The 26,908-nt window shown below is 32.7% G+C and overlaps 1 protein-coding gene across 2 annotated transcripts; it reads left to right on the forward strand.

Annotated features, from left to right (window-relative positions):
• The first annotated feature begins 1,997 nt into the window (after positions 1-1,997).
• LOC134683802 (uncharacterized) lies at positions 1,998-26,895 on the forward strand. Of its 2 annotated transcripts, none has more exons than XM_063543106.1 (10): positions 1,998-2,081; positions 3,705-3,771; positions 4,758-4,868; positions 7,602-7,895; positions 9,929-10,131; positions 10,530-10,678; positions 12,930-13,072; positions 16,012-16,099; positions 18,404-18,557; positions 26,689-26,894. In XM_063543106.1, exons 1-10 carry the CDS (start codon positions 2,052-2,054, stop codon positions 26,707-26,709), a joined length of 1,260 nt encoding a protein of 419 aa, XP_063399176.1. In that variant the 5' UTR covers positions 1,998-2,051; the 3' UTR covers positions 26,710-26,894. The 2 variants fall into 2 exon arrangements, with proteins under 2 accessions (XP_063399176.1, XP_063399177.1); XM_063543107.1 differs by having other exon boundaries at positions 2,076-2,129; positions 26,689-26,895.
• Positions 26,896-26,908: the final 13 nt, after the last annotated feature.

The following is a 26,908-nucleotide window of genomic DNA, read 5'->3' on the forward strand; positions in this document are numbered from 1 at the left end:
TACGTATATTCTGATTTAGCATATTACCCTCTGTAGTCCAAACGTAAAATGTTTTGTTATCATAATATACATTAAAAAGAGAGAACACCAGCAAACAAATGAGACAAAACTGTCACAGTGAAACTATTCCCTGGTATTGCAATATTGAAATTGGTCACTTGGATCGTCTCCCCTTGAACATTATATTATTTTCTACACATCTCGAATTGTGATCATTCTATACATGTATCTGCGTTGGTTTCATCAATGTTCATCAAGACAGTTAAGAGGAGTTACGATTACAAGGCACAAAATTAATTCTGCTATGACCTCTCCCTTGAAAATATTTTGTTTTTAAATTCTTAATAGAATATTAAATCAAAAATTCATATATGTGGACTGCTATAATTCCCTTTTTTGTGTATGTCCATTTTATAACACAATGTTGGCTGCTGTATTTTTGACATTTTTACGTGTAAGTTAGAGGTTTAGCTAGCTATGAAACCAGGTTCAATCCACCTTTTTTTACACGAAGAAAAAGCCTGTATCAAGTCAAGAAAATGACAGTTGTTATCGCTTCGTTTGATTTTTTGAGCTTTTGATTTTGCCATTTGATTAGGGACTTTCTGTTTTGAATTTTCCCCGGAGTTCAGTATTTTTGCGATTTTTCTTTTTGTTCGACTGGAACAGTTTTGAAATGGCGTTCAAATTTTTGAAAAAAAATTGTTATCTTTTTCACGAATATAAGAAGAATTGGGTGAACGTCATCTTTTGCAAATTACGTAGACTAAACACATGTTTATAGTACTCATGTTATACTGTTACACCACTGTCCCAGGCTAGGTGTAGGGTAAGAATCTCACAGGAGCCTATAATTCAGTGGTTGTCGTTTGTTTTTTTATGTTACATATTTGTTTTTTGTTAATTTGTACATAAATTAGGCTGTCAGTTTTCTCGTTTGAATTGTTGTACATGTACATTGTCATTTCGAGGCCTTTTATAGCTGACTTTATGGTATGAGATTTGCTCATTGTGAAAGGCCGTACGTATATGGTGACCTATAGGTGTGTCATTTGTGGAGAGTTGTCTCGTTGGCAATCATAGTAGTACCACATCTTTTTTTTGTAATAGTTTACAATATCCGAATCTAATGAAATTGTGAATAAATCTAAAAATTTCATGTGAAGGAAAAGCATAAAATAGCAATTAATTAATTTTCTTTAAAACTAATATAGCATAACTACGGGGTGAAAAGTGGGACTCATGTGGTTTTGTACAAAATTCAATTCTGTCATGACAAAATCATTTTGTCTTGAAAATTATGTGATACAGACTTGTTTTATGAGAACTTCAATTTTGTGATGACAAAATTCATTTTTGTAGACAAAAAAGGTATGCAAATATAAGCTTATTTGCATACAAAAATTGACTTTTGTTACTTGAAATGGAAATTATAACACAAAAGTTTAATATTGTCAATTTTATTTACAAAAGTCAATTTTGTCTCACAAAAGTCAATTTTGTCTCACAAAAGTCAATTTTGTGAGACAAAATTGTTGATTTTGTGACGACAAATTCAATTTTATTTCACAAAAGTCAATTTGGTTTCACAAAAGTCAATTTTGTATGCAAATTAGTTGACAGAATCCAAACTAAACTTATTTGCATACAAAATTGACTTTTGTCGCCCAATTTTCAAATTAGGTAACAAAAGTCAAGTCAGTGTAACAAAAATGAATTTTGTCATGACAAAAGTGACTTTTGTCCACTGAAAGATAATTTTGTATGACAAAATTTTAAGTTGGTAGTTTGCTACAATTTTGTTAAACTGAGCTGTTTTTGTTGAACAAATTCACTTTTGTCTGTACAAAATTGAATTTCGAGTACAAAACCACAAGAACCCCATTCGGCGCCCCATAATAACAAGGGTATTACTTGAAGCCACGACATTTCAATATTTGGTCAGCAATTCTGTCGTCATCATACCAATGTATTCTATTTATAACTATTACATGAACTTACTCAAACACACCGAACGATTGATTCGAGTACACAACGTAAACGACAAGGACATGGCTCACAACTTTATTTTCATAATTTTGGTATGTTACATCGTTCAGACATTTCAATAGGTTTGGTGATACTTTATGGTATATCAGCGTGGCTTTGTTTTCACATTGTAATTCATTATTAAGAATAAATAGGTTTAAATTTCATGCAATTTGAATGCGCTAACGTGCGGAATCATTATGTTATAATTAAGGTTCATCATAACAAACGGACAAATATGGCTGTATTTACATGCCAAAAATTACTCTGAGTACAGACTTACCTGTAAAGTATGAACAGTTTTAATGCCTAGCATCCACAAGATATAAAAAAGTTAAATCCATTTTGTGTTTCAGAAAGATAAAATCTCTTTTGGATTTTGATGGGCATTTTTTTTCCTTCATGCAAAAGGTGTGAAAATTGACTAAGTTGTGGAACAACTATGAGATGCTCCCTCAGGTAAAAAACCGGTTTGTATTGTTTTCATTGTCCTTAATTGACATGGACACCAGGTATCTTCACAACTATAGGTGAGTTAAAGAGTTTATCTGAGTCAGTGAGTGGACAGTATCAAAGTAATGCAGGTGTTTGTTTATTTTTGCACCTTCTGAAGAAAGGAAAAAAAATGCCCAGCAAAAACCAAGAAAGATTTTCTCTTTCTTAAACACAAAATGCATTTAACTGTTATATATCTAGTGGATGCTAGGCATTAAAACTTTTCAAATAGCACAGGTAAGTCTGTACACAGAGTAGTTTTTGAGGTAAAAATACGGCCATATTTGTCCATTTGTTATGATGAACCTTAATTGGAATATAAAATGTGGCTTTGATATTTTTGGCATATTTTCTTGAAAATTATAATATGTTCAATGATAAAAATGATCAACACGACAAGCAGTGCACATACGTACATAAGTCCGATTGCCGAAATCGTTAGTCGACACTTACTGCCCTTAAATGACTATTTTCCCCAATTCTGGAATATTTGTCTATTATCGTGATAGCTAAACCAGATAAATAAAATTTAAAATTAGCAATTTGAATGATAATCCACACAAAATCTACCATTAAGCCAAAAAGGTCGATTCCTTCAGTCGTCTGGTTATTGGAGTTACTGTCTTTTAATTTGCATATCCTGGATTTCTACCAAATTTGGACAGAAGCTATTTTATAACCAAAAGCTAGTATGCAGAAAAAAACATATTTCGTATATTCATATAAACCAAAATCCATGGTACAGAGATATATTATAAACATTAATAATATAAGTACAAATGTATAGTCAGAATTAATACAAATGTATGACCTACAACTAGAAAAAAAAATCCCAGCTACTTGTAATATAAAAACACATTGTGTATGTACATGTATACATATATGACATACTGTTTCTCCTTAGAGTTTATGATAGTATTTACAATTTGTGTTGTTGCTTTGTTTGCCTATCTGTGCCTTAGACTTGTACTAGATAAATAGAACCTTTAAAAGTAAAAAATAAACAGCAGGATAAGATCTACAAATACGTTATCAAGACCGAAATTGTCTAATTACTTTTAAATTAATATTTTTTTTAATAAATTGTGGCCATTGTTGTAGATGTCGGTGAGCAACATATCTGCATATAGGCTCCTTGGTTTCACTTAAATAATTCGTAACAAAATATTTGTGTTTTACAGGTGCTACAGATAAGTGTGTTATTGTGTGTGTTGGTAGATCTGACGTCAGCCCATGGTGCAGACGATGGTAAATAATTACACGATATTAAATAAATGCATGTAATCATGTATAAAATGTGATTATAATAGCAATATTACATATATTTTAATTTATAAATGAAAAATGTACCTTTTCAAAGTAACAAAATATCAATCTGAAAGAGCAATAATAACAATATAAACGGTACCAATTGTTCTGCACCAGATGCGCATTTCGACAATACATGTCTCTTCAGTGATACTCGTGGCTAAAATATTTGAAATCCAAAGCTTAAATGAAAGATGAAGAGCTATAATCCAAAAGTTCCAAAAAGTATAACCAAATCCGTGAAAGGAATCAATTTGAAAGCTTTGCATGAGGGAGATACATTCCTTAATTTTTAATAATTTCTTACATTTTGTAACACAAAATCCGTATGTTCATGCCAGAACCGGAGTACTGACTACTGAGCTGGTGATAACCTCGGGGACTAACAGTCCACCAGCAGAGGCATCGACCCAGTGGTAGTAATAACAATAACGGTACCTATTTTTTTGCACCAGATGCGAATTTCGACAATACATGTCTCTTCAGTGATGCTAGTGGCCAAAATATCACTGATTTTAACTGATCTTGCATATGTTTTAATTGTAAGTAAATGATCTAAAAATACATATCCTATTGAGACTGCATGGTTGCATGTGCGTTCTTCAGTATATGAACTGGCAAATACAAACTCATTTAAGAGAACAAAGTTTTTAAAAGTATAAATTAGTTTAAAAGGGCATTAGGTGTCAAATTTATGTTCACCGGTTTGAATCAAATTCTCATATTTGATTTATAACATACAAGTGACATCACTCACACCACATCTTCCTATATCTATCTAAAATAAACAATTAACAATGCACGAACTCGGATAATAAGTATCAACATTTCGTGTATACTTGAGTTTTGACGACATCTAGTTAAAAAAAATATTGAACGTGTTAATTTCATTGACTTACATATATGTTTTTTTTCTTCTATTTCAGCCAACCCTTGCACTAGTTCACATTGTCAAAATGGTGGCACGTGTAGACCAGACGGTCAAACCTTTCGTTGTGAGTGTCACGAGGGATATGGTGGAGATTTTTGTAACCTTGGTTGGTATAATATTCAGTAACTACATGTACTTCCGGTGTATTATATTTCATAAGTTTTGTCGGTATGTAAAAAAACATTCTATCAGTAACATTTACAAATGATATATCTGTCGGTAACTACTTTTAATGTTAATGATCCGAAGGACAAACTTTTTTTAGAGATTAACTTATGTATATAATTACTTATTACTATATGCATATATAATGCCCATGTCTGAAAGAGGAAGTAGGTCAAACTTTGGGCTCCCAAACAATATTAATTTTTCACTAAAATCACGATATTTATCTTTATCTAGATCATCGTAATCAACTTGAATTCATTAAATACACATATTGTTCAAAAATTTACTAAACTAAGTATCCGTAATATTTCTGTCATCTTGACATCAGATGGCAGGTTACTGTAACATACAAAGAAAACTGACAATTATATGATACACTGTACAAATTGTATTGGCGCTTAAAGCTTTGAAGTGAGAATAAGGAATGAGAGCAGTACGAGGCATTATTTTCTATGTTTTAAAGACACACAAAACACCAATAGGACTATTATAAATCATACGTAGAGGAAGACCAACAAAATCATGATCAACAAGGAAAAATGTCAAACAGACCAACACCAACCTACAAAACACTCTGACCATAGATATACAAGTAAAGACTTAAAAACATAGCTCCATCAACACTCAGGGTTAATCTCCGGTGCTCTAGGAGGGCAAGCTTAAAGATTCAATCTGGGTCCACATTCGGTACACATCATGTTAATTACAACAAGAACACATTCGGTACACAGCATGTTGATTACAACAAGAACACATTCGATACACATCATGTTGATTACAGCAAGAACACATTCGGTACACATCATGTTGATTACAGCAAGAACACATTCGGTACACATCATGTTGATTACAGCAAGAACACATTCGGTACACATCATGTTGATTACAGCAAGAACACATTCGGTACACATCATGTTAATTACAGCAAGAACACATGCGGTACACATCATGTTGATTACAGCAAGAACACATTCGGTACACATCATGTTAATTACAGCAAGAACACATTCGGTACACATCATGTTAGTTACAGCAAGAACACATTCGGTACACATCATGTTGATTACAGCAAGACCACATTCGATACACATCATGTTGATAACAGCAAGAACACATTCGATGACAGGTTTCAATCATTGATGTCATTGATTTAATAATAATGAACAAAGGGGCATTACGGTTACAACAACTATAACATATTTCTGGTCATCTGTGATACAGATATTCTATAATGGCCAACCATTATGATGTTTCGAAGGTAAACTTACGCGTTAAGTACGCGAGTTTCAAAAGCTTCCGGATAAGCATTAACCCTCCATCCAGAAAATAATGTTACGAAACAGAACCTCGAGAAATTGGTATCAACTGTTACATATAAAACTTAATATACTACCGCTGCTGAAATATAGCAACAAAGAAATGTAGAGTGTACAATAGGAAATTTGTATTCATCTATCATGTCTCCGATAGTAAAATTTAGTTCTCAATCGATCCTCTTTTCAATTTCTAAACTTAAATCAGGATATCAGACAGACGTCATTTAGTCGATTCTTATTTCGATGCCTTTTATAGCAAAATATGCTGTATGAGTTGAAGGCGATTCGGTAACCTATAGATGTTAACTTCTACATTATATATGATTTGATTGTCTCATTGGCGATTATACCTTATTTTTATATTAATTGTAAATTTTGTATGATTTATTTCATGTTCAATTTATAAATGCGTAATACAAATACATTGTATCTAACATGTTTAACCCCGCCACATTATTTATGTATGTGCCTGTCCCAAGTCAGGAGCCTGTAATTCAGTGGTTGTCGTTTGTTTATGTGTTACATATTAGTTTTTCGTTCATTTTTTTTACATAAATAAGGCCGTTAGTTTTCTCGCTTGAATTGTTTTACATTGTCTTATCGGGGCCTTTTATAGCTGACTATATGTGGTATAGGCTTTGCTCATTGTTGAAGGCCATACGGTGACCTATAATTGTTAATGTTTGTGTCATTTTGGTCTTTTGTGGATAGTTGTCTCATTGGCAATCATGCCACATCTTCTTTTTTATATTAACAGTATGAAGGGTATTGTATATAAAGAGTTCAGATGTTTGGTATACTATTTATTTCACGATGAAAGACATCAGATCTTTTGGATTTTCTAGTATCCATTCGTTTCTCAAAGCTAAATGTTTTTTAGGAAGTTTCACAAGCAACTCACAAGGCTGGATATAAGTATGCTGAGAAGATAGATGTTCGTAATTTGGAAATAGGTTTGTGTGGCATTTGGTAGTCTCAGTAATACAAAGTTGTTTGTATGGACACTTGTGTAATTTGTGAATTCAGTGGAGTGAAAAATAATCCAGTTCGTGGGTTGAAATTCCAAAGTAAAACAGAACAGACTTAATTAATATGATTGGTATTTCCACTTTAAAATGTCGTGGGGTATATGATGGGTTTCCAAGTGAATTATCAATACCTTATTGCTTTATCAAGCAGTTTGTGTAATACGAGTTATACACACAAAGTACTTTCAAATTTGTTTGCGCTTTTTGCGGGAACAACACTATTTTTTTTCTTCATGAGATTGGGACAAGTTTATAGCAATATGCGAGTCTAGTACAGCGAGAGGTTGCATGCGTGAATTTATAATGACTAAAGTCTTGTATTTTCAGATCAGCCAGTAATTCATCATAATCTTGTGATTGGTGATAATGTTAAACTTGAGTGCTATACAAATGTTAGTTTACCCAGACCGTTAGATGTGGAATGGTTTAAATCAGTAGACGGAAACATTACACGTGTCAATCTAACAGCTGATGTCACTAAATATTCCGGTGGAACAGTATCTAAACGCAGCCTGATAATATATCGTACCAACTTCGACGACACGGCCGGTTATTCTTGTCGGACTAATAATACCGCCTTTGAAGTAAACCAAGAATTCCATCACGTCGCCATTGAAGGAGGTATAAAAAAAATAGTTAGATCGATATATTTAATATTTTTTCAAATGCAAATATATGCGATATGTAAATATTTATTAAAAAAAAATATGATGAATAAATGAAATATTGTTAAATTCACTTTTTAAAAATCTTTTAGGGAAGGAAGGTCTTAATTACTAGCTTGTTTGAAAAAGACCAGGGGCCGTGTCAATGAAAGTATCCTAGGATATGTCCTAAGATGGGTCTTAGGACATTATTTAGGATGGTCTTAGGACGTGTCTGAGACATGTCTTAGGATGTAAAACAAAGCTGTCTTAGGACAGTCCTAACTACGATGGTCCTAGGACCATCCTAACACATTTATTTAATGGAAAGTATATGTAGAGATTTGTATGACATAGATTGAATTGTATTTTAGAACCTATATGTAAAGAGAGGGAGAATGACTCTTATATAGAAAACAATTCACGCAAAATTTAAGTTAAAGTTTTTACAGAATACTAATTAATACTTTATTAAATATGATAAAAGATATAAATGAATTAAATACGAAAACAAAAGTAAATGGTCACAAAACCCTGTGATATTCGTGCTGCAATTTTAGTACATATTAAACTAGTTTTGACCGTAGGTCCACTCGATTTCATTACATGTATCGAATCAGAATTGGATAAAAATAAGAAGGAAACTTTTTTCCATAGTTGAATTATTTAAAATATCAGTGTTGCTTATGCTGATAGTATTGTTTAGACTTAAAAAAAGTCATCACGAAACAATTTATTATAATACAATTAAATCTTTAACAAACATTAAACAATATATTTTTTTTTTATTAATTTTATTTAATGATAGTTTAATATTGGATTAGTATATTTTTAGTATTGAATTAATGCCATATTTGTTGTTTTTATAACGTTTTAGGACGATGCAACCTTTAGGACTATCCTAAGACACCTAATTGTATATCCTAACTTTAGGACCAAATTTAGGACGTATCTTATTTTAGGAGACTTTCGTTAACCCGACTTAGGACTAAGACGTGTCCTAAGACCATCCTAAGACATGTCTTATAACAGCCATTCATTAAATGTTAAAATTTAATATTGTTAATGTTTTATTATATTTAATTATGTTTCGAAAATAATATATAATTATTACAAGACTTTTTGTATTTTATTTAATTTGGTAGCAACACAGCAACTTCAAGTTATCAGCACAACATACACTTTTGTTCAGTTGGTTAACTGATGTATTAAAATAGGTGTTTATATAATGGCCCTATTATATGTCCTCGGATGTCTGTAATAGCCCTCGGTGTTGCCTTGGGCCATTACAGACTTCCTTGACCATTATTACAGACTTCCTTGACCATTATTACAGACCGGGCCATTATAAAAACACCCATGCATTAATACTATAATAGATTCAGATTCAATAGTTTATTAAAGTCTCACCGCATACAAACAAGTATAAACACAATATAATATCAAGTACACAATATAAAATTTAGAATGAATGTGTCAATCTTAAAAGAACTATGAGAGACCTGGTCAATGGCCTGAAACAATTATTCTTTCATTTTAGCTTTATATAATATTCATTATTCAATATTAAAAAATACACTGTTTGCATAAATTATGAATATGAATGCCGATAAATATTATTCTTGTCTTTTGAATCGGTAGCCAGCGGGTATAATTCAGGTTCTCCTCATCTCTGTGACAATTTGGAAAATGTAATGATCTTTTCCAATGAACAGGAGCCTTAACCGAGACCAAAAACAATAATGTACAGCGACGGTCTATTATATAAAATAAATATATTAAGTACTTTGCAAAATAAAAAACGGAAAGAACAACTCTGAATTCTGGCCTTGTGTAAAAAATTATCAGGACATAAAACTGAGAATGGAACACACATCATCTATCTAAACACTGTTTAATATTATTACTTAAAAAAAGAATAACAAAAGAAACCCAAGCATAGATACTCCAGTGAATTTTCAACAAAACTCAATTTTGAAACATGTTGTTGAAACATACTTTTTTTTATAGTAAAATATGAATGTAGTTCCTTGAACGAAAATCAAGTCATACTGAATTACATAGGAATTGCAGTAGAAGTTGTTTTCGCGGATCAGACCAATAAAGAATGTTTCTTCACGCCTGTGGATGATAAGTATGATAACTTCACTCTCACAGTAGGATTAGGGAATGCAAACAGTACCAGTAACGTTAGCAATCCATGTAATTTTACGGTAAGAGAATTGAGAATTTTGAAATTACAAAGTTACATGTAACAAATTGACATTTTACATAATTTCGAATTTTGCTATCAAACTTGCGTTTTCCGATTGTTGAAATTTTATTTAGACGTATCATGGTTAAGGTCACTGCATACACAGTAAGAATGAGATCATTTTAAGGCATAAGAAAGTACTTGATCGAGAATAGGTCACCTACAGGTATTATTTGGTTTTCAACAATCTAAAGAGCTTGACATTCTCTCATTAAATCGTTTCCATTTCCACAATCCTTTACTTCTTGTTTATGGTCGACCATATTTTTGAAAACAAACTTACGGTATCTCTGGTAAAGCTATACATTTTATACTCTTATGCTCTACCTTAATACCTTGGAACAAATTTAATTTCAGAAAACCTCAGAAGATTACTTCTCAGGCAGAGTAGTAGTGAGACGAACGATTAAGGGTATTGACACTACAAAAGACAACACCTTTGCTGTCCACTGTTCATATTTAATTACTACAAACAGTAAGGCACAAATAACCACCAAGTCCCAACCGTAAGTTTGAAATCAGCTTTTAACTCCGGGTTTTGCTGTGTTTCAGTCTCCATTTTTCTATTTGTAAAAGAAAGAAAACAAAGTAAATGTGTTATCAATTTATGAACTCAATTCAGAACATAGAAAGAAAATGTGGTATGCATACCAATAAGACAACTCTACATCCAAGTCACAATGTGTCAAAAGTAGAAAGTAAAAAAGAGTCAAAGTACGGACTTCAATGCGCAGGCTTGACTCACATGGAACAGAAAGCTATAAATGACACCAAAATGACTGCTAGTGCAATACACTTCAATCAAGAAAACCAGAAGTTTAATTTATGTTAAAATAAACAGAAATGAAACACGCATAATTATGAACAACAGCAACAAACGACAATCACTGTTACGTGTACAACAGACTCCTGATTGATAACAGGTGCGTAATCATGCAGCAGGTTTAAACGTTTTTTACAGGCACAAACAAGAATCGAGAAACAGTAGGCATGCACAGCAAAAATAACACAAGAGCAACGGACAATCGCGTTTACAACTGTTCTTAATCTTAAAGTCAAAGTGAGGCTTCAACACTGAGTAAAAAATCTCTAACCTCACTGCAATTTTGTGACGGCCCCTGGCACTGGCTTGAGCAGAAAGCCAAAATATTCCGAATAAGACTTTGTGTAAGACGTACCAACAAGGGGTTTAGGAATATCCTGGAAAGTAGTACAATTTCAAAAAAATAAAATAGATAATACACCTGTACATTTATACTTTGTGATATTTCGTTTATTTTTTGCTCTGGCGTTCTCAGTTTCTCTTCGGCGTATGAGTTGTTCTGAATGTCCTCCTAGTATATTCCGCCTCCATTTGAAAAGATGAACATCAAGCTATTAAATGTTTTTCAATTAATTAAAAAAAAGAGGGACGAAAGATACGACAGGGGCACTCACACTCATAGATTTTAAAAAACTAAACTGACAACGCCATGGCTAAAAATAAAAAGACGAACAGACAAATAATAGTATGTAGAAGACAAGACCTAGAAAACTAAAGACTAAGCAAACACGAACCCCGTAAAAAACTGGGGGTGATTTCAGGTGTTCCGGAAGGGTAAGCAGATCCTGCTCCACATGTGTCATCCGTCGTGTTGCTAATGTATTACACATCCGATAAATATTCTAACTCGGTAGGTCACATTTGTGAAAAGGGAAGGGTATTGTAGTTACGACATAAGGAACATATCCGATATCATCTGTGAAAGGTTATTCCATAACGGTCAACCAACTCGTTATGGCGTCCGTAATATTTACGAAAGGATGGTTTTAACTTCACCATTGGAACTCTTGGTATAATATTTTACTTGAGCAGCAATCCTTTAACAAAGAAATGATAATAGGAAAATACAAGCCCAGGAATATCGTATCAATTGGGAGATATATACTCCGTATGCAGGCAGTGCTGGAATGTTGCAACTTAGAAATGGGAAGTTCACAATCGGGAAGCTGAAATCATCTCTGTTGTCATAAAGTTTTGTTTTCAATCGACCCTCATCATTCACGAAAATTATAATAACTGACTCTGTAGTATCCTTTATTTCTAGTTCGATGGGATATATTGGTTCAACATAACTCTTGCATTCACTAATACGTCTTGTTCAAATGTACAATCGAAATATCATAATATAATTACTGATCACGCGTATTATTGTATTCTTTGGCACTAGAAGTCACAGAAATATAGAACTACAATCTTGAGAGTACATGCATTAAAAAACCAATACCTCCATTTGTAAACAAAGCTTCAGTGTAAGAATAACTCTACAAAGACAAGATCATATATTTACGCATGGTAAAGCATTTAACGATCTGACGATTCTGTTCTGTACACTTCTTTCTCAATTGTACAATCGGTCTTGCATAACAAGACAAATTTGCGGTGTCCCAGATCTGCTGATTTTGTTGGTAGTTAATGTTCCGACGTTAATAGTAATTATGAATAATAATAAAAAAAGGAAGATGTGGTATGATTACCAACTAGACAACGCTCCAACAGAGATCAAAGTGACAGACGTTAATATCTATAATAGGCCACCATACGGCCTGAGGCTATAATTGCATATATTTTGAATGACAAAAGGTGACTTTCGGACTTCCGAACGGTGAAACTTTTAAAATCTGCTGTGACAGACTGGTACAATTGTTTAACCATTGATATAACGAGGTTTTATTTTGACGAGTGAAATTATTATAAGTTTTGTTGAATATTTACAGAGTAATTACCCCTGTTCTACAGACACAGCCAAGTGGTCCAAAATCAGAGGCATCATATAAAGTTGAAGTTCGGAAGTATAATGGAAGACGTCTAAGTTCTGCTAAATCTGGTGCTCGTGTTATTTTTAAAGCCTTTATGACTCGTAAGAATGTAATACTTTAGTATTGTGGATTGCTCATGGTAATGCTATGAACCACAAATTATCCGTTGTAGGAAATTTCTTTATCTATAGGCCAAGTTCGGAATAGTTATTCAAAATGAGGCTTTGTGTTTCTCTTTCTCTGTTTATAAATAACCAAGAGACCACTTTAAAGTAAAGTTAACTATTGTTGAAGGCATATATGACCCTTTAGATGTCACTTTTGTTTTTATTGAGTGTAAGGTTTGTTGTGGCATTAAGAATTTAATTGTATTCATGTTTTAAAGTCTCTATACCTATATGTAACGAGACTCATTGGACTTTTAATATGTTCAGTTGTGGGTTTTTTTTATAGCATTCCAATGTGAAAGTTTAAAGATGTACCATGTCCTATCGCACATTACTAGTTTTGTTAAAAGTGTTTATGCAGTCTGCGTTCTTAATACATAGCATAAGTCATTTTCATTTTTTTGCGTTCGTAGCATTGTGTATAAGTTTAACAAAATTTGGATGAGGAAAACTTAAGTAAAAGTGTGAAAAAAGAAAATTTGACCAACTGTAACACTTAAACCCTTGTTCCCCACGGCGGGGACATCAAAAACGAAAAGCAACTAATTAAAAAGATATTGTGTGGACTACAACATCACATGCATTTATTTACCCTACACATTTTTTGCAACAAGCAAATAGTGTTGATGTTGATTGGCGTCCAAAAAATAATATGTTAGACCTTATTGCAGATCTCCAGATATAATCCATATGTTTCCACGGTAACCATTCTCTATGCCAGATTTAAGTTAAACCTAAATTTTAGTCTGTATAATGCCATTTTAATTCTCTAATTGTTTAAAACTTGTTTTTTCTAAATTTGCAGATTTTTTTGTTTAAAAATTGCAATATTGAAAGCCCCATTTCCATAGCAACAGACCTATTATTTGTCATTTAGTTGAATATCTCCTGCAATTAACAAAATTAAAGGTAATGTAAGTTTTAATAAGTTTTTGGTTGACTTTTAATTCAATTTTTAATGAATAAAATGATATAAATTGGAAAATTATTTTAAACCTTTTTGTTTCCATGGTTACAAATGTACCAGCCTTGGAAACAAGATACCCAAGAATGTATGTTTTGTACACTTTTTGAAAATGATTGACAATTGTGGATGACCTTTTTGGATCATGATGTTAAATGGTCGTTCCCTTACACATAGATAAAGCATGGTGTACTACATACATCTATAATTGTATAAACAACAGGTATACAAATACATGTTTGTGTAAATGCTCTTTTGTTACGACGTTGGAAAGTTCCGGGCGAAAGGAACTAACTAGCCGAAAAATTCCGGAGGAACTTATTAACCAGCTACTTTGTTCTTCCTCTGGTTTAAAAGTTCCACCGGAACAAAGTGACTAGTTGAAAAGTTCCAACGGAACTTATCAACTAGTTAGAAAGTTCCACTTTGACAAATTAGTCAAAACCGGATTTATCAAACTAGCCCAAAAGTTCCAACGGAACTTATCAACCAGCCACAAAGTTTCATTTGGAGAATTGATGCAAAGTAAAAGCGCGACACATTATATTTGAACCTTTCAAAGGGGAACCAAGATGCTGATTACAAAAGTCAAAAGGAACTTATCAACTAGTCACAAAGTTCCTCTTTGGCAAATTAGTCAAAACTGGAACTAACAAACTAGAACAAAAGTTCCTCCTCATGTGGGTACTTTTAAAAATATCAATTTCAGATTAATGTATAACAATAGATTAGAACTTGATCCGTTATGAAGGCAACATTCTGACCGAATTAACTAGTTGTTCTGTTCTGCCAGAACTATTCAACTAGCTACATTGTTCCGAGACTTTTTAACTAGCTACTTTTTTTTTCGGAACTTTTCGACTGCACTCGGAGTAAACCAACTAGTTTTAATGTTCCATTGGAACGAAATAACTAGCCGAAAAATTCCGGAGGAACTTATTAACTACTTAGTAGTTACTTTGTTCTTTCTCTGGTTTAAAAGTTCCATCGGAACAAAGTGACTAGTTGAAAAAATCCAACGGAACTTATCAACTAGTTAGAAAGTTCCATTTTGACAAATTAGTCAAAACCGAATTTATCAAACAAGCCCAAAAGTTCCAACGGTACTTATTAACCAGTCACAAAGTTTCATTTGGAGAATTGATGCAAAGTAAAAGCGCAACATATTATATATTTGAACCTTTCAAAGGGGAACCAAGATACTGATTACAAAAGTCAAAAGGAACTTATCAACTAGTCACAAAGTTCCTCTTTGGCAAATTAGTCAAAACTTGAACTAACAAACTAGAACAAAAGTTCCTCCTCGTGTGGGTACTTTTAAAAATATCAATTTCAGATTAATGTATAACAATAGATTAGAACTTAATCCGTCATGAAGGCAACATTCTGACCGAATTAACTAGTTGTTCTGTTCTGCCAGAACTATTCAACTAGCTACATTGTTCCGAGACTTTTTAACTAGCTACTTTTTTTTCGGAACTTTTCGACTGCACTCGGAGTAAACCAACTAGTTTTAAAGTTCCATTGGAACGAAATAACTAGTTGAAAAGTTCCGCCGGAACAAAGTAACTGACGGAACATAGTGGCTGATATATTTGCTCTGTTTGTACATGTTCTCCTGTTACCCCGCTTCACTGTTGAGCACCGGGTTATGGGGATTTTTCTTTTGTGAACCAGTTCATGTTGGGTGTCTTCTTCGCGGTCCGCGTTTAAACTATCGATTTCTTTGAAACATTAGAGACAATGATTTACATTTGACAAATTAGGTTTCGAGTGTTGGGTGTAAATTTCAGGATAAAAACATTATATGTACATTTAATGTCTGTGTCATTTTAGTCTCTTGTGGACAGTTGTCCCATTGGCAATCATACCACATGTATACTTATATCTTAATCTTATCTGTTTTCAGCTGCCGGAAACGAAACAGCTTTTACCGTCTCCAGTTGTGAAATATTCGATAATAACAAAAGGAAAGTCGTACCTGTTTTAATAAATGGGTAAGTAAACGGATATTTTCATTGTATTACTATAATCTTTTATAATGCAACATTGTTAGTAATAACGTTCATTTTGATTGGATCACGTCACCATTTCAATGGCATCAATTCACAATTGGCGCTATAAAAACGTACGCGCACGTGCAGACGACGTATGTATGATTTGACGTAGTTTTCAGTCAGTTTCGTTACAATGGAGATGACAATATTGTATTTTAATCTCCGACGGCATCAATTGGCGTTAACTATGAGAACGGTCATAAACAATTACTTCTTTAAAAATTTAAGTAAAGTTGTTGTCGTCATACACTGTGCTATAGCAAATGATTAATCTATTACATATTCTATACTATTTAACGAGAAGACCTCATTTTGGGTGTCGCTTCTCTTCCTTCCACAATTATAAATCAATCATCATGCCTCTGTGTCCTATATGTAACATGCATAGTCGCATTTGTCATCCATTCTTATGATTATTCAGATTAAGTTATTTTGGGACAAAAAGGAGTCCGGAAATGATTCCGTCATCAGACTGCTTTTTAGTCATAGATAAGACTTCCTGTTTGAAACAGGCACAAATACAACCAATCGTATGATAGATAACAAAAAAGAAAAATAGATAAGCCAATCAGAGCGTTTTCAATATCATGGTGTTTAGATCGCAAGAACCACAACTATGATACCTCCTTAAAACAATTATTTTTCGCGTTTATCTACATGTAAACTACATTTATACTTCTTTAATATATAGAGAATCTCTGTATTCTGTCTTCTATAAAAAAAAAAATTAGATGTTTACTATTCAAGGGGTTATACCAGTTGCATTTATATTAAAATAAGTAAAACATGTGACACAAGTACAACCAATCGTAGAGCGTTCTCCATATCATAGTGTTTAGATAGCAAAACTCACAACTATTATATCCCTTAGAGAGGACAAATATTTTTCGCGTTTATCTACAAAGGGGTCATACCAGTTGCATTTATATTAAAATAAGTAAAACATGTGACACAAGTACAACCAATCGTAGAGCGTTCTCCATAGCATAGTGTTTAGATAGCAAAAATCACAACTATTATATCCCTTAGAGAGGACAACTATTTTTCGCGTTTATCTACATGTAATCTACGATTATACTACTTTAGTATATAGAGACTCTCTGTATTCTGTCAGGGAATTTCTATATATAATTTATTGTTAAAAGGGAAAATAGTGATTTGGCAAAAATGAAAGTAAGGTAGAGATTAAAGGGAGGCAGGACCTTTTTCGGGGCGTCGGGATCGGGTGTTTTAAAGCTCGGGATTTGGGGATTGATCTTTACGGGATCCGGGAATATATTTTTCGATTTCGGGATATGAATTTATTTTAAATTCTGCATCTCGAGATTTCATGGTTTTAAGCCAGGGATTTCGGGATCAGGACCCCGACGATCAACAACCCTTAAAATTAGCCTTAGTCGGTATTAGTCATTTATACATGATTCAAATCCTACCATTGGCATGTTAATAAGGCTCTAAAAAAGCACTATGGATTGTCATAGAAGCATATTTTTTAGACTAATAATGGTCTATATATAAGCAGTTACATTTATTTCATGCTTGAAACGGTGCAATTTTTTTATTTTATTTGACTTTTACCAAAAGAAGTATTGTTGCAAAGGAGAAAAATAATTGTGGTCGTAGGCCAGAAACACAAATATAATTGAATTTAACGGAAAGGAAACAAATATCGGACTTTGGAAAAAGGAGATACCTTTATGTAAATCGACAACCACTCAAATTAGACTTAGTCGGTATTAGTCATTTATACATTATTCAAATCCTACCATTGGCATATTAATGAGGCTCTAAAAAAAAAGGACTGAAAGATTGTCATAGAAGCATATTTTTTAGACTAATAATGGTCTATATATAAGCAGTTACATTTATTTCATGTTTGAAACGGTGCAATTTTTTTTTAAAGCATTATAGCAAAGGAGAAAAATAATTGTGTTCGTAGGCCAGAAAAACGAATATAATTGAATTTAACAGAAAGGAAACAAATATCGGACTTTGGAAAAAGGAAGATACCTTTTATGTCATTCTCAATACATAATATCTTATACAAAAAATCATCTTACAACAGTTCACAAGTTCACATATGCCCGCGATATCGCGGGTGTGTTCTAGTCGTTACTAAATTTCTTCAAGAAGACTGTTTTTCATTCAAAAATGACATTGTATTATATTATAAATTACATTTTTTTGTTCTTAATCCTATTTGTAGGTGTTAGTACATGAATTATGCAATATTACTGTTTTCAGCTGTGGAACAGGCTTCCCTTTCAAAGTTACAGAAGGTTTTGAAATGAGAGGAACCACAGGGGAAAGTCCGATTTTTAAGTTGTTCACTTTACGTAAAAGACATAGATTAAACATTGCATGCCAATTCTTCGTTTGTGACGGAAGTTGTAATGGGGTAAGCTAATATGTTTATTTTACAGTCAGTATGTAGCCCTCAATGCTCTTCAACTTCGTACTTAATTAAGCCTTTTTTTAACTTTTTTTTATTCGAGCGTCACTGATGAGACTTATGTAGACGAAACGCGCGTATGGCAAAAATACTAAATTTCAAACCTGATATATATGATGAGTTTACTATGATAGATTATAATAATAAGGTATAGTGCCTGGTATGATATTGCCAATGAGATAAATTTCCACCAGAGACCAAATAGCATGGAAGTTTTAAACAACTTTTTAGGTCACAACAATTGGCAAAACGCATATGGTATAGTAATCTATAGATAAGCTTTTCTGTGTGAGATGGGTCTTCTTGCCAACCATCATGTAGGATAACCATCATGTAGGATAAAGGGGAAAATGTTAGTTTTGTTTATTTTTATGAAAACCGCTATACATGGAGAAATTTGGAGAGGTGCAGATACATGTATCTACCTATTACTGAATATTACTGATTTTTTACATCAATTTCATAAAAGCTGTCAGACGACTTATTAGCATTATAATTGCTCTAAAATGACATATTTTACCATTTGTTTGTGTTTTTGTCTTAATGTCTGCCAAATATACAAAAATTTAGATCATAGATAGAAACTTTTAAAATTATAAAAATGATCACCAACACAATGAAGAATCAACTTATATTATTTCTAAGAACCAAAGTCTTCAATTTGCTTGTCGTATATTTAAGTTATTGCTCTTTTATTACTACTTTTACCCTTTTTAGTGTTTGTTTTGTTTTTTTCCCTTTGGTCTTGAAAACTGTATTAGAAAAATAGACTCTTTAAATAAAATTAAATCAACAATTATACAAGATCTACAAATAAGCCAACATGCCACCTCCTTATTGGAACTGTTGCACTTAAATGAAGATTTTTACCAATTTTTTTGGGGCATGTTTGTTCTTTACCCTGAAAAATATAATTTTTTAAAGATGGATCGACGCTTTTTAAAAAAGTATTAAAATGATTATCAAAAGAACAGATCTACTACTACATGTAAATCAAATTTTGTTGAAATATTTTTTTTTATAAAGTTGTGTTTTGACTTTGACTTTTGTCGCCGAAACCTCGACATAGAGATAGTGACCGGGCCATTAGCTAACTTCTTAAAAGCTTTATATTTTAGAAGGTGGAAGACTTCGATGATTTATACTTTGTATATAGATGCCTCCTGTTCTAAAGTTTCCGTCAGTCATATGTCCAATGTCCTTGACCTCATGTGCATGGTTTAGTGGTCAAAGTTACGTTTTGAGAGCTTTTTTTTTAATACTATATACAATAGGTCAATTATATTTCGTGTATGAAATATTTTATGATCTATATGTCAGTCGCACAGATTTTATTTGACCTTGATCCCATTTTCACGGTTCATTGTTCAGTGTTAAGATTTTGTGTTTTGGTCTGGGATTTTTTAAACAATAAGCAATTATAGGTTAATTAATAGTATATGTGTTGGATGGAATGGTTGTTTGCTGTACATGTCTGCCTGCAGTGCCTGGTATGGTTCATCTAAACTTGACCTCATTTGCATGGTTCAGTGACTTCTTGAACAAAAAGTTAAGATTTTTGTATGTCAAATTCTCTCTTTTTATAATTAATAGAATTACCTATATTTGGTGTGTGCGTACCTTGCAAGGTCCTCATGCCTGTCATACAGTTTTCACTTGACCTTGACTTCAGTTCGTGGACCAGTGACCAAGGTTAACTTTTTCTGATCAAGTCCATATCTCAGATACTATAAGCAATAGATGTAGTATATTCGGCGTATGAAAGAACTGTAAGTTGTACATGTCCAACTGGTAGGTGTCATCAGACCTTGACCTCATTTTCATGGTTCAGTGGTTATAGTTTAGTTTTTGTGTTTTGGTCTGTTTTTCTAATAGTGTATGCAATAGGTCTACTTATTTGGTGTATGGAATGATTGTAAGGTGTATATGCCTAGCTGACAAGTGTCATCTGACCTTGACCTCATTTGCATGGTTTAGTGGTCAAAGTTACGTTTTGAGAGCTTTTTTTATACTATATACAATAGGTCAATTATATTTCGTGTATGGAAATATTTCATGATCTATATGTCAGTCGCACAGATTTTATTTGACCTTGATCCCATTTTCACGGTTCATTGCTCAGTGTTAAGATTTTGTGTTTTGGTCTGGGATTTTTTAAACAATAAGCAATTATAGGTTAATTAATAGTATATGTGTTGGATGGAATGGTTGTTTGCTGTACATGTCTGCCGGCAGTGCCTGGTGTGGTTCATCTAAACTTGACCTCATTCTCATGTTTCATTGGTCAATGTTTAGTTTTCTTGGTTAATGTTAAGTTTATTCGACAATTGTAATAAAGCTTTTAATTATATTTAGAACTATCAACATAATATCAATAATAAGTAAAGAAGGTGGGACATTTCATTTTTGTTGTTTGTAATCTATCTTTGGTATTTACGGAAGCCGATAAGGGCCATTCAAAAAAAATAAATTATGTCGTAATTACGACATAGCATGTCGTAATTTCGACATAACATGTCGTTATTACGACATCGTTATGTCGTAATTTCGACATAACATGTCGTTAAAACGACATCGCTATGTCGTAATTTCGACATATCATGTCGTAATAACGACATCGCTATGTCGTTATAACGACATCGCTATGTCGTAATAACGACATCGCTATATATATATAAAAGAATATGTATTATGATTGCCAAGAGACTAAATGACACAGATATTAACAACTATACGTCATCATAATGCCCCCAATAATTAGAAAAGCCCCCGCATAGTCAGCTATAAAAGAGGGAGGAAAGATACAAGAGGAAGAGTCCCCGATATGCTGTGTTGCAGTCAGTGTTATTATTCAATTATTAGCTCCCTTGGTAAAACTGCAAATTTCATTTTTAATGCATTTTATTGTTAAATAATTTACATGAAGCTTAATAAGTATATATTTGTTAATTGCATAGCTTTTGCTATTTGAATTCATTGGTTAAAGATATTTATTTATATTGTAAAGTTTAATATTTGCATCCTCGCAAAATCTTTGGTTACCTTCTTTGAATACCTTCAGTGAGAAACTTATATATTTTATGAAAAACAATTGCGTTTAATAAATTAGAATTAGACTATTTACCGGATTTGTAATCACATAAGCAATACGACGGGTGCCGCATGTGGAGCAGGATCTGCTTACCCTTCCGCATCACCTGAGATCACCCCTGTTTTTGGTGGGGTTCGTGTTGTTTATTCTTTAGTTTTCTATGTTGTGTCATTTGTACTATTGTTTTTCTGTTTGTCTTTTTCATTTTTAGCCATGGCGTTGTCAGTTTGTTTTAGATTTACGAGTTTGACTGTCCCTTTGGTGTCTTTCGTCCCTCTTTTAACAATTGTTAAATTGCTTTCTGAATAGGTATATCATACCATGAGCATATGTGAGCCTAAATTGCCAGCTAAGCATCCCACATCCCTCAAAATTAGCGCATACTACATAGCCTCTTGTAATAAGGGTGAATTAAGTATCAATTGCTCTAATGCTACTTTCAAACGTTGGGCACGATATTCCTACAACACGTTACACTTAAAAAATGGGACGTCAAAGAGGGTCTTTGACTTCGATTAATTTTTGCAAGTTTTATTCGGTTTTTTATATTGTTGGTTGATTCTGGTTCTGTTCGTTTTGTGATGTCATTTTATCAAAAAATGACCTCGAGTTGTGGAAATCGATATAATAATGTTAACCCTTTAAGTTATTTCAACTTAAAATGCAGTACTGTCGCAAGTAATGTAGGAAGGAAAGATGGGACGGAAGTACATGTATACGGTTTTCATAATTTTTTTTTATAAAAGGATGTTTAACTTTCAAGTTGCATATCATCTGTCATTGTAAAATTTCTATATCTTAATTCATCCCCAATACAATATATATATATCTGACACTCTGCAAGTAAATCGAACATTTTTACCCTTGGTTAAATTTGAATAGAATTGTATTTTCCCTGACACATAAGTTGTCGAAATACACCCTTTCAATTACTTGAACCTTGGCTTGAGAATTATTTCCCAAGTCATCTTCAGATATATACATTTTAAAATATAGTAATCTACTCCTGGGTCGTCCGCGAAAACGGCAAACAAAAATATAATCCCGGTTTTTTTTTTAATTCGATGACACGGTTTTCGTTGCTGTTTGGGATTTGTCTTTCAATTACCTCCATTTCATGCACAAGGTTATATTGACGAAAAGTTCCGGCTTCGCTAGTACAGGAATTACTTTCATCACGAAATAGCAGGACAAATCGCGAAGTAAAACATTCCGTGAACTGGTATTAAGTGTTTTGATATTGGTGATTGCACCTAACTGAAGTGACGACTTTAAATGATCTATTTCGGAGTACTTCCGTAACATAAATTTCAATTTATTTTACAAAATGGGATTTTCCCCCCATTTCCAAATTCTTTTAAATAAATCGTTAAAAGCTATACAATTAATAAAAATTGCAAAATTTAACCTGTGTCGAACCTATTTCCACGGGCGGAGTCTTAAGCAACATGCACTAATTTTTTTTTAACAGCAATCATTAACATCTTTCTCCAAATTTCATAACACGATTTGTTTTAATTATCATAAACATTTAATTGAAACTTTAGCACATTTAACGTCGGAAATTAGCGTCTTTAGGATTTTAGACGTTTTCAGACATTTGGAAAAATTGGCTACCGTTTTGTAATGTATGGAAGCATTTTATTCCTTTAAGACCCAAATATGTAGTTAATAAGGAAAGAATCTTGGCTTTGTTTACTCTTCGTGTATCTAACTTTTGATTTGATCAATAATAAAAAAAAATACGCCTTAACTGCTTTGAAAAATGAAATTTCAACTTGGACAAAATGGCTACCGTTTGAAAAACGACTGTGTAGAGAAGATTTTATTGAATCAGCAATATTTGAACTCACATGAGGCAAATATTTGTACTTTTGTTAGATATTATAATTGTCTTACTATTTTTATTCATTTTCTACTATAATATACAGTCGAGTCAAATGAAATTTGGTAAAAAAAAACGGCTTTAACGCCACAAAGAACCGACACATGTCGTTGTTCCTGTCAAGAATCCGAGAAGATCAGAGAATAAGAAATAGGATCACTTTACATAAGAGTTAAAACAGTTATTCATAAATGTAACGATGGATGGGGACATCCGTTTTTTCACATAGCTTTCTTTTTGTAATCCTCAAATATACTAGATAGTACTTAGGAGATGATCAAGAGCTGTAAAAACATAATTCAAAACAAATATTGAATCTGTTTTAATATTGGTTCGTGTTTTCTAACATTTTTATTTTGTTTTGCGGATGAAATTTCGAAGATTCTGTTTTAAATCCTAGGGGTTGTAGGAACATCGCGCGTGCCCAACGACTGAAAGTAGAAATAGAGCTATCAATACTTCAATACACCCTTATACCAAGAAGCCATGTAGATTGCCCTTATTTGAAGGGAGATGGAAAGCTTGGCTTGACCTGGTTGTACAATTTCAGTCCTCAAATAATTCCACATTCCATTCTTCCATTATGTGTGACTGCATAGCTGTTCTACGACCGGTAACTTTATAATCTTAACGACTTTGTCTCATTGAACAGCCCTAGCACTATGGACCATGTTAATCTACAGTGGTGTCTATAACATATATAAGTTTCTCACTGAAGGTATCCAAAGAAGGTAACCAAAGATTTTGAGACGATGCAAATATTAATCTTTACAATATAAATAAATATCTTTAACCAATGAATTCAAATAGCAAAAGCTATGCAATTAACAAATATATACTTATTAAGCTTCATGTAAATTATTTAACAATAGAATACATTAAATATGAAATTTGGAGTTTTACCAAGGGAGCTAATAATTGAATAATAACACTGTCTGCCACACAGCATTTCGGGGACTCTCCCTCTGGTATCTTTCTTCCCTCTTTTATAGCTGACCATGCGGGGGCTTTTATAATTATCGGGGACATTATGATGACGTATAATTGTTAATTTCTTTGTCATTTAGTCTCTTGCCAATCATAATACATATTCTTTTATATATAGCGATGTCGTTATTACGACATAGCGATGTCGTTAAAACGACATGTTATGTCGAAATTACAACATAGCGATGTCGTAATAACGACATTTTATGTCGAAATTACGACATAGCGATGTCGTTATAACGACATGTTATATCGAAATTACGACATAGCGATGTCGTAATAACGACATGTTATGTCGAAATTACGACATGCTATGTCGTAATAACGACATAAAATAATTTTTTTGAATGGCCCTTATCGGCTTCCGTAGGTATTTGGCAGAATTGTTTAAAACACAAAGTCGACATCCATTGGGAACACATTTTGTTTCTAGAATCGCCTAAGTGTTATCTTATTCTCTCGTATGACACATCAAAGAAAAAGGAACAACACAAATATTATTTATCAACTTCACGTCCCTTTTAAAGATGATGTTCTTTCACTGAATTATTTTAAATTAGGCGACTATAATGATCTCATATACATACAACAAAATCAAAGGATACAATAGAAACCAATATGCTTAATTCACAAACATTGCCTTTCGTAAAGAAACCGACAGTAAAGGTATGTTAAGACCTACAAAACGTACTGCTTTACAAATAAATAGGTTACTTCAACTGTCACGTTGTTGGTTTTCCATATTGATGTAGCAATAATTTAGCACATGTGTTTGGAGTACATGTACATACTATTTGATACGATATTCAAGAATGTGTTAGCCTAATATCTAGTTTAACGTGTTAGAACATGAATATCAACAAGGAAATTAAAGCATTTTAACCAAAGTTTTTTAATATCAATAGTGATATTTTAAGCATTTTAAGGATTTCTATCATTATATATTTGACCGCTATAAACATATTTTTGTCATAGATGTACACGGACAGTTATCTTCTGTGCTTGAGCATGTAGCTAATATAATACCACCTTTGATATATGTTGACTTATAAACTAATAGTTACATTAGATGCATATTTCATTAGAATACGTTTTTCTGATTGGTGAATTGAATTAAAAGTTGATAAAATTCGTGTTTTCATGATCCTAGCTTAAAAATGTAATTATAAGTACTGAATGCTTCTTTTTGTAGCTTCATAGGGTCGTAAAAGCGTTGACCGTGCGCTCATTTTTAGAATGTACTTCTGTCAAAACTTACACCACAATGAAGTAACAAAAAGAAGCATTCAGTACTTATAATTACATTTTTAAGCTAGGATCATGAAAACACGAGTTTTATCAACTTTTAATTCAATTCACCAATCAGAAAAACGTATTCTAATGAAATATGCATCTAATGTAACTATTAGTTTATAAGTCAACATATATCAAAGGTGGTATTATATTAGCATTAAATGCATTGGTTCACGAAGTTTTATTGACATGAGTAACGCGACAGTTAATTTATGAATAGGAATTTACTATTCTGTAGCACCAGTGCACTGCCCGTCCCTGTTTTTTGGGTCGGGCAGTTCAAATCTTTATTAAGTTTTGCTGTATACTACATGATCTATTTTTTTGTGTGTCTTTTATCCTTGATGCCATCGCATTCACTGTCTTATTTTTTTGGGCAGGAGGGGGGAGAATTCTTTTCATTGTATTTTGCATTTACATCGAAATGCCAGTAGCATTAATATAACTGATTTTTAAATTGATGTGATATCATTTTCAGTAGCCGCGTTAATTATAAAAAAAGAAGATGTGGTACCATTGCAAATGAGACAACTCTCTACAAGATACCAAAAATAACACAGAAATTAACAACTATTATATGTTACCTATATGCCTTCAACAATGAGCAAAGCCTATACCATACCGCATCGTCAGCTATGAAAGGCCTTGAAATGACAATGTAAAACAATTCAAAAGAGACCGCTGCTTTTCACTATATTCATTGCTGTTATCGTCCGTGTAAAATGTATCCCATGATTATTTCATTCTTTTTTGACTACATAAGTTTTTCGATTTATGTTATTCATCTTCTATATAATTCCATATTGTTATTGGTATTTCAGAGCTCCTGCCAAAAGACATAACTATAGAATTGGAATAGTCGGCTGTTATAATTAACATATTATTCGTATATAAAATAATTCTTTGTATGTAATCCGTATCGGTTACAATTTTATATTTGTGTATGTGCTATATATTGCTAGCAACTATATTTGATATGATGTTTAACAATACAAAAAGTCATCGGGTCAGTGGAAGCTTTTATCATCATTTATCGCCCTT

The sequence above is a fragment of the Mytilus trossulus genome, chromosome 9 (assembly GCF_036588685.1).
Source record: "Mytilus trossulus isolate FHL-02 chromosome 9, PNRI_Mtr1.1.1.hap1, whole genome shotgun sequence".
Lineage (NCBI taxonomy): Eukaryota > Metazoa > Mollusca > Bivalvia > Mytilida > Mytilidae > Mytilus > Mytilus trossulus.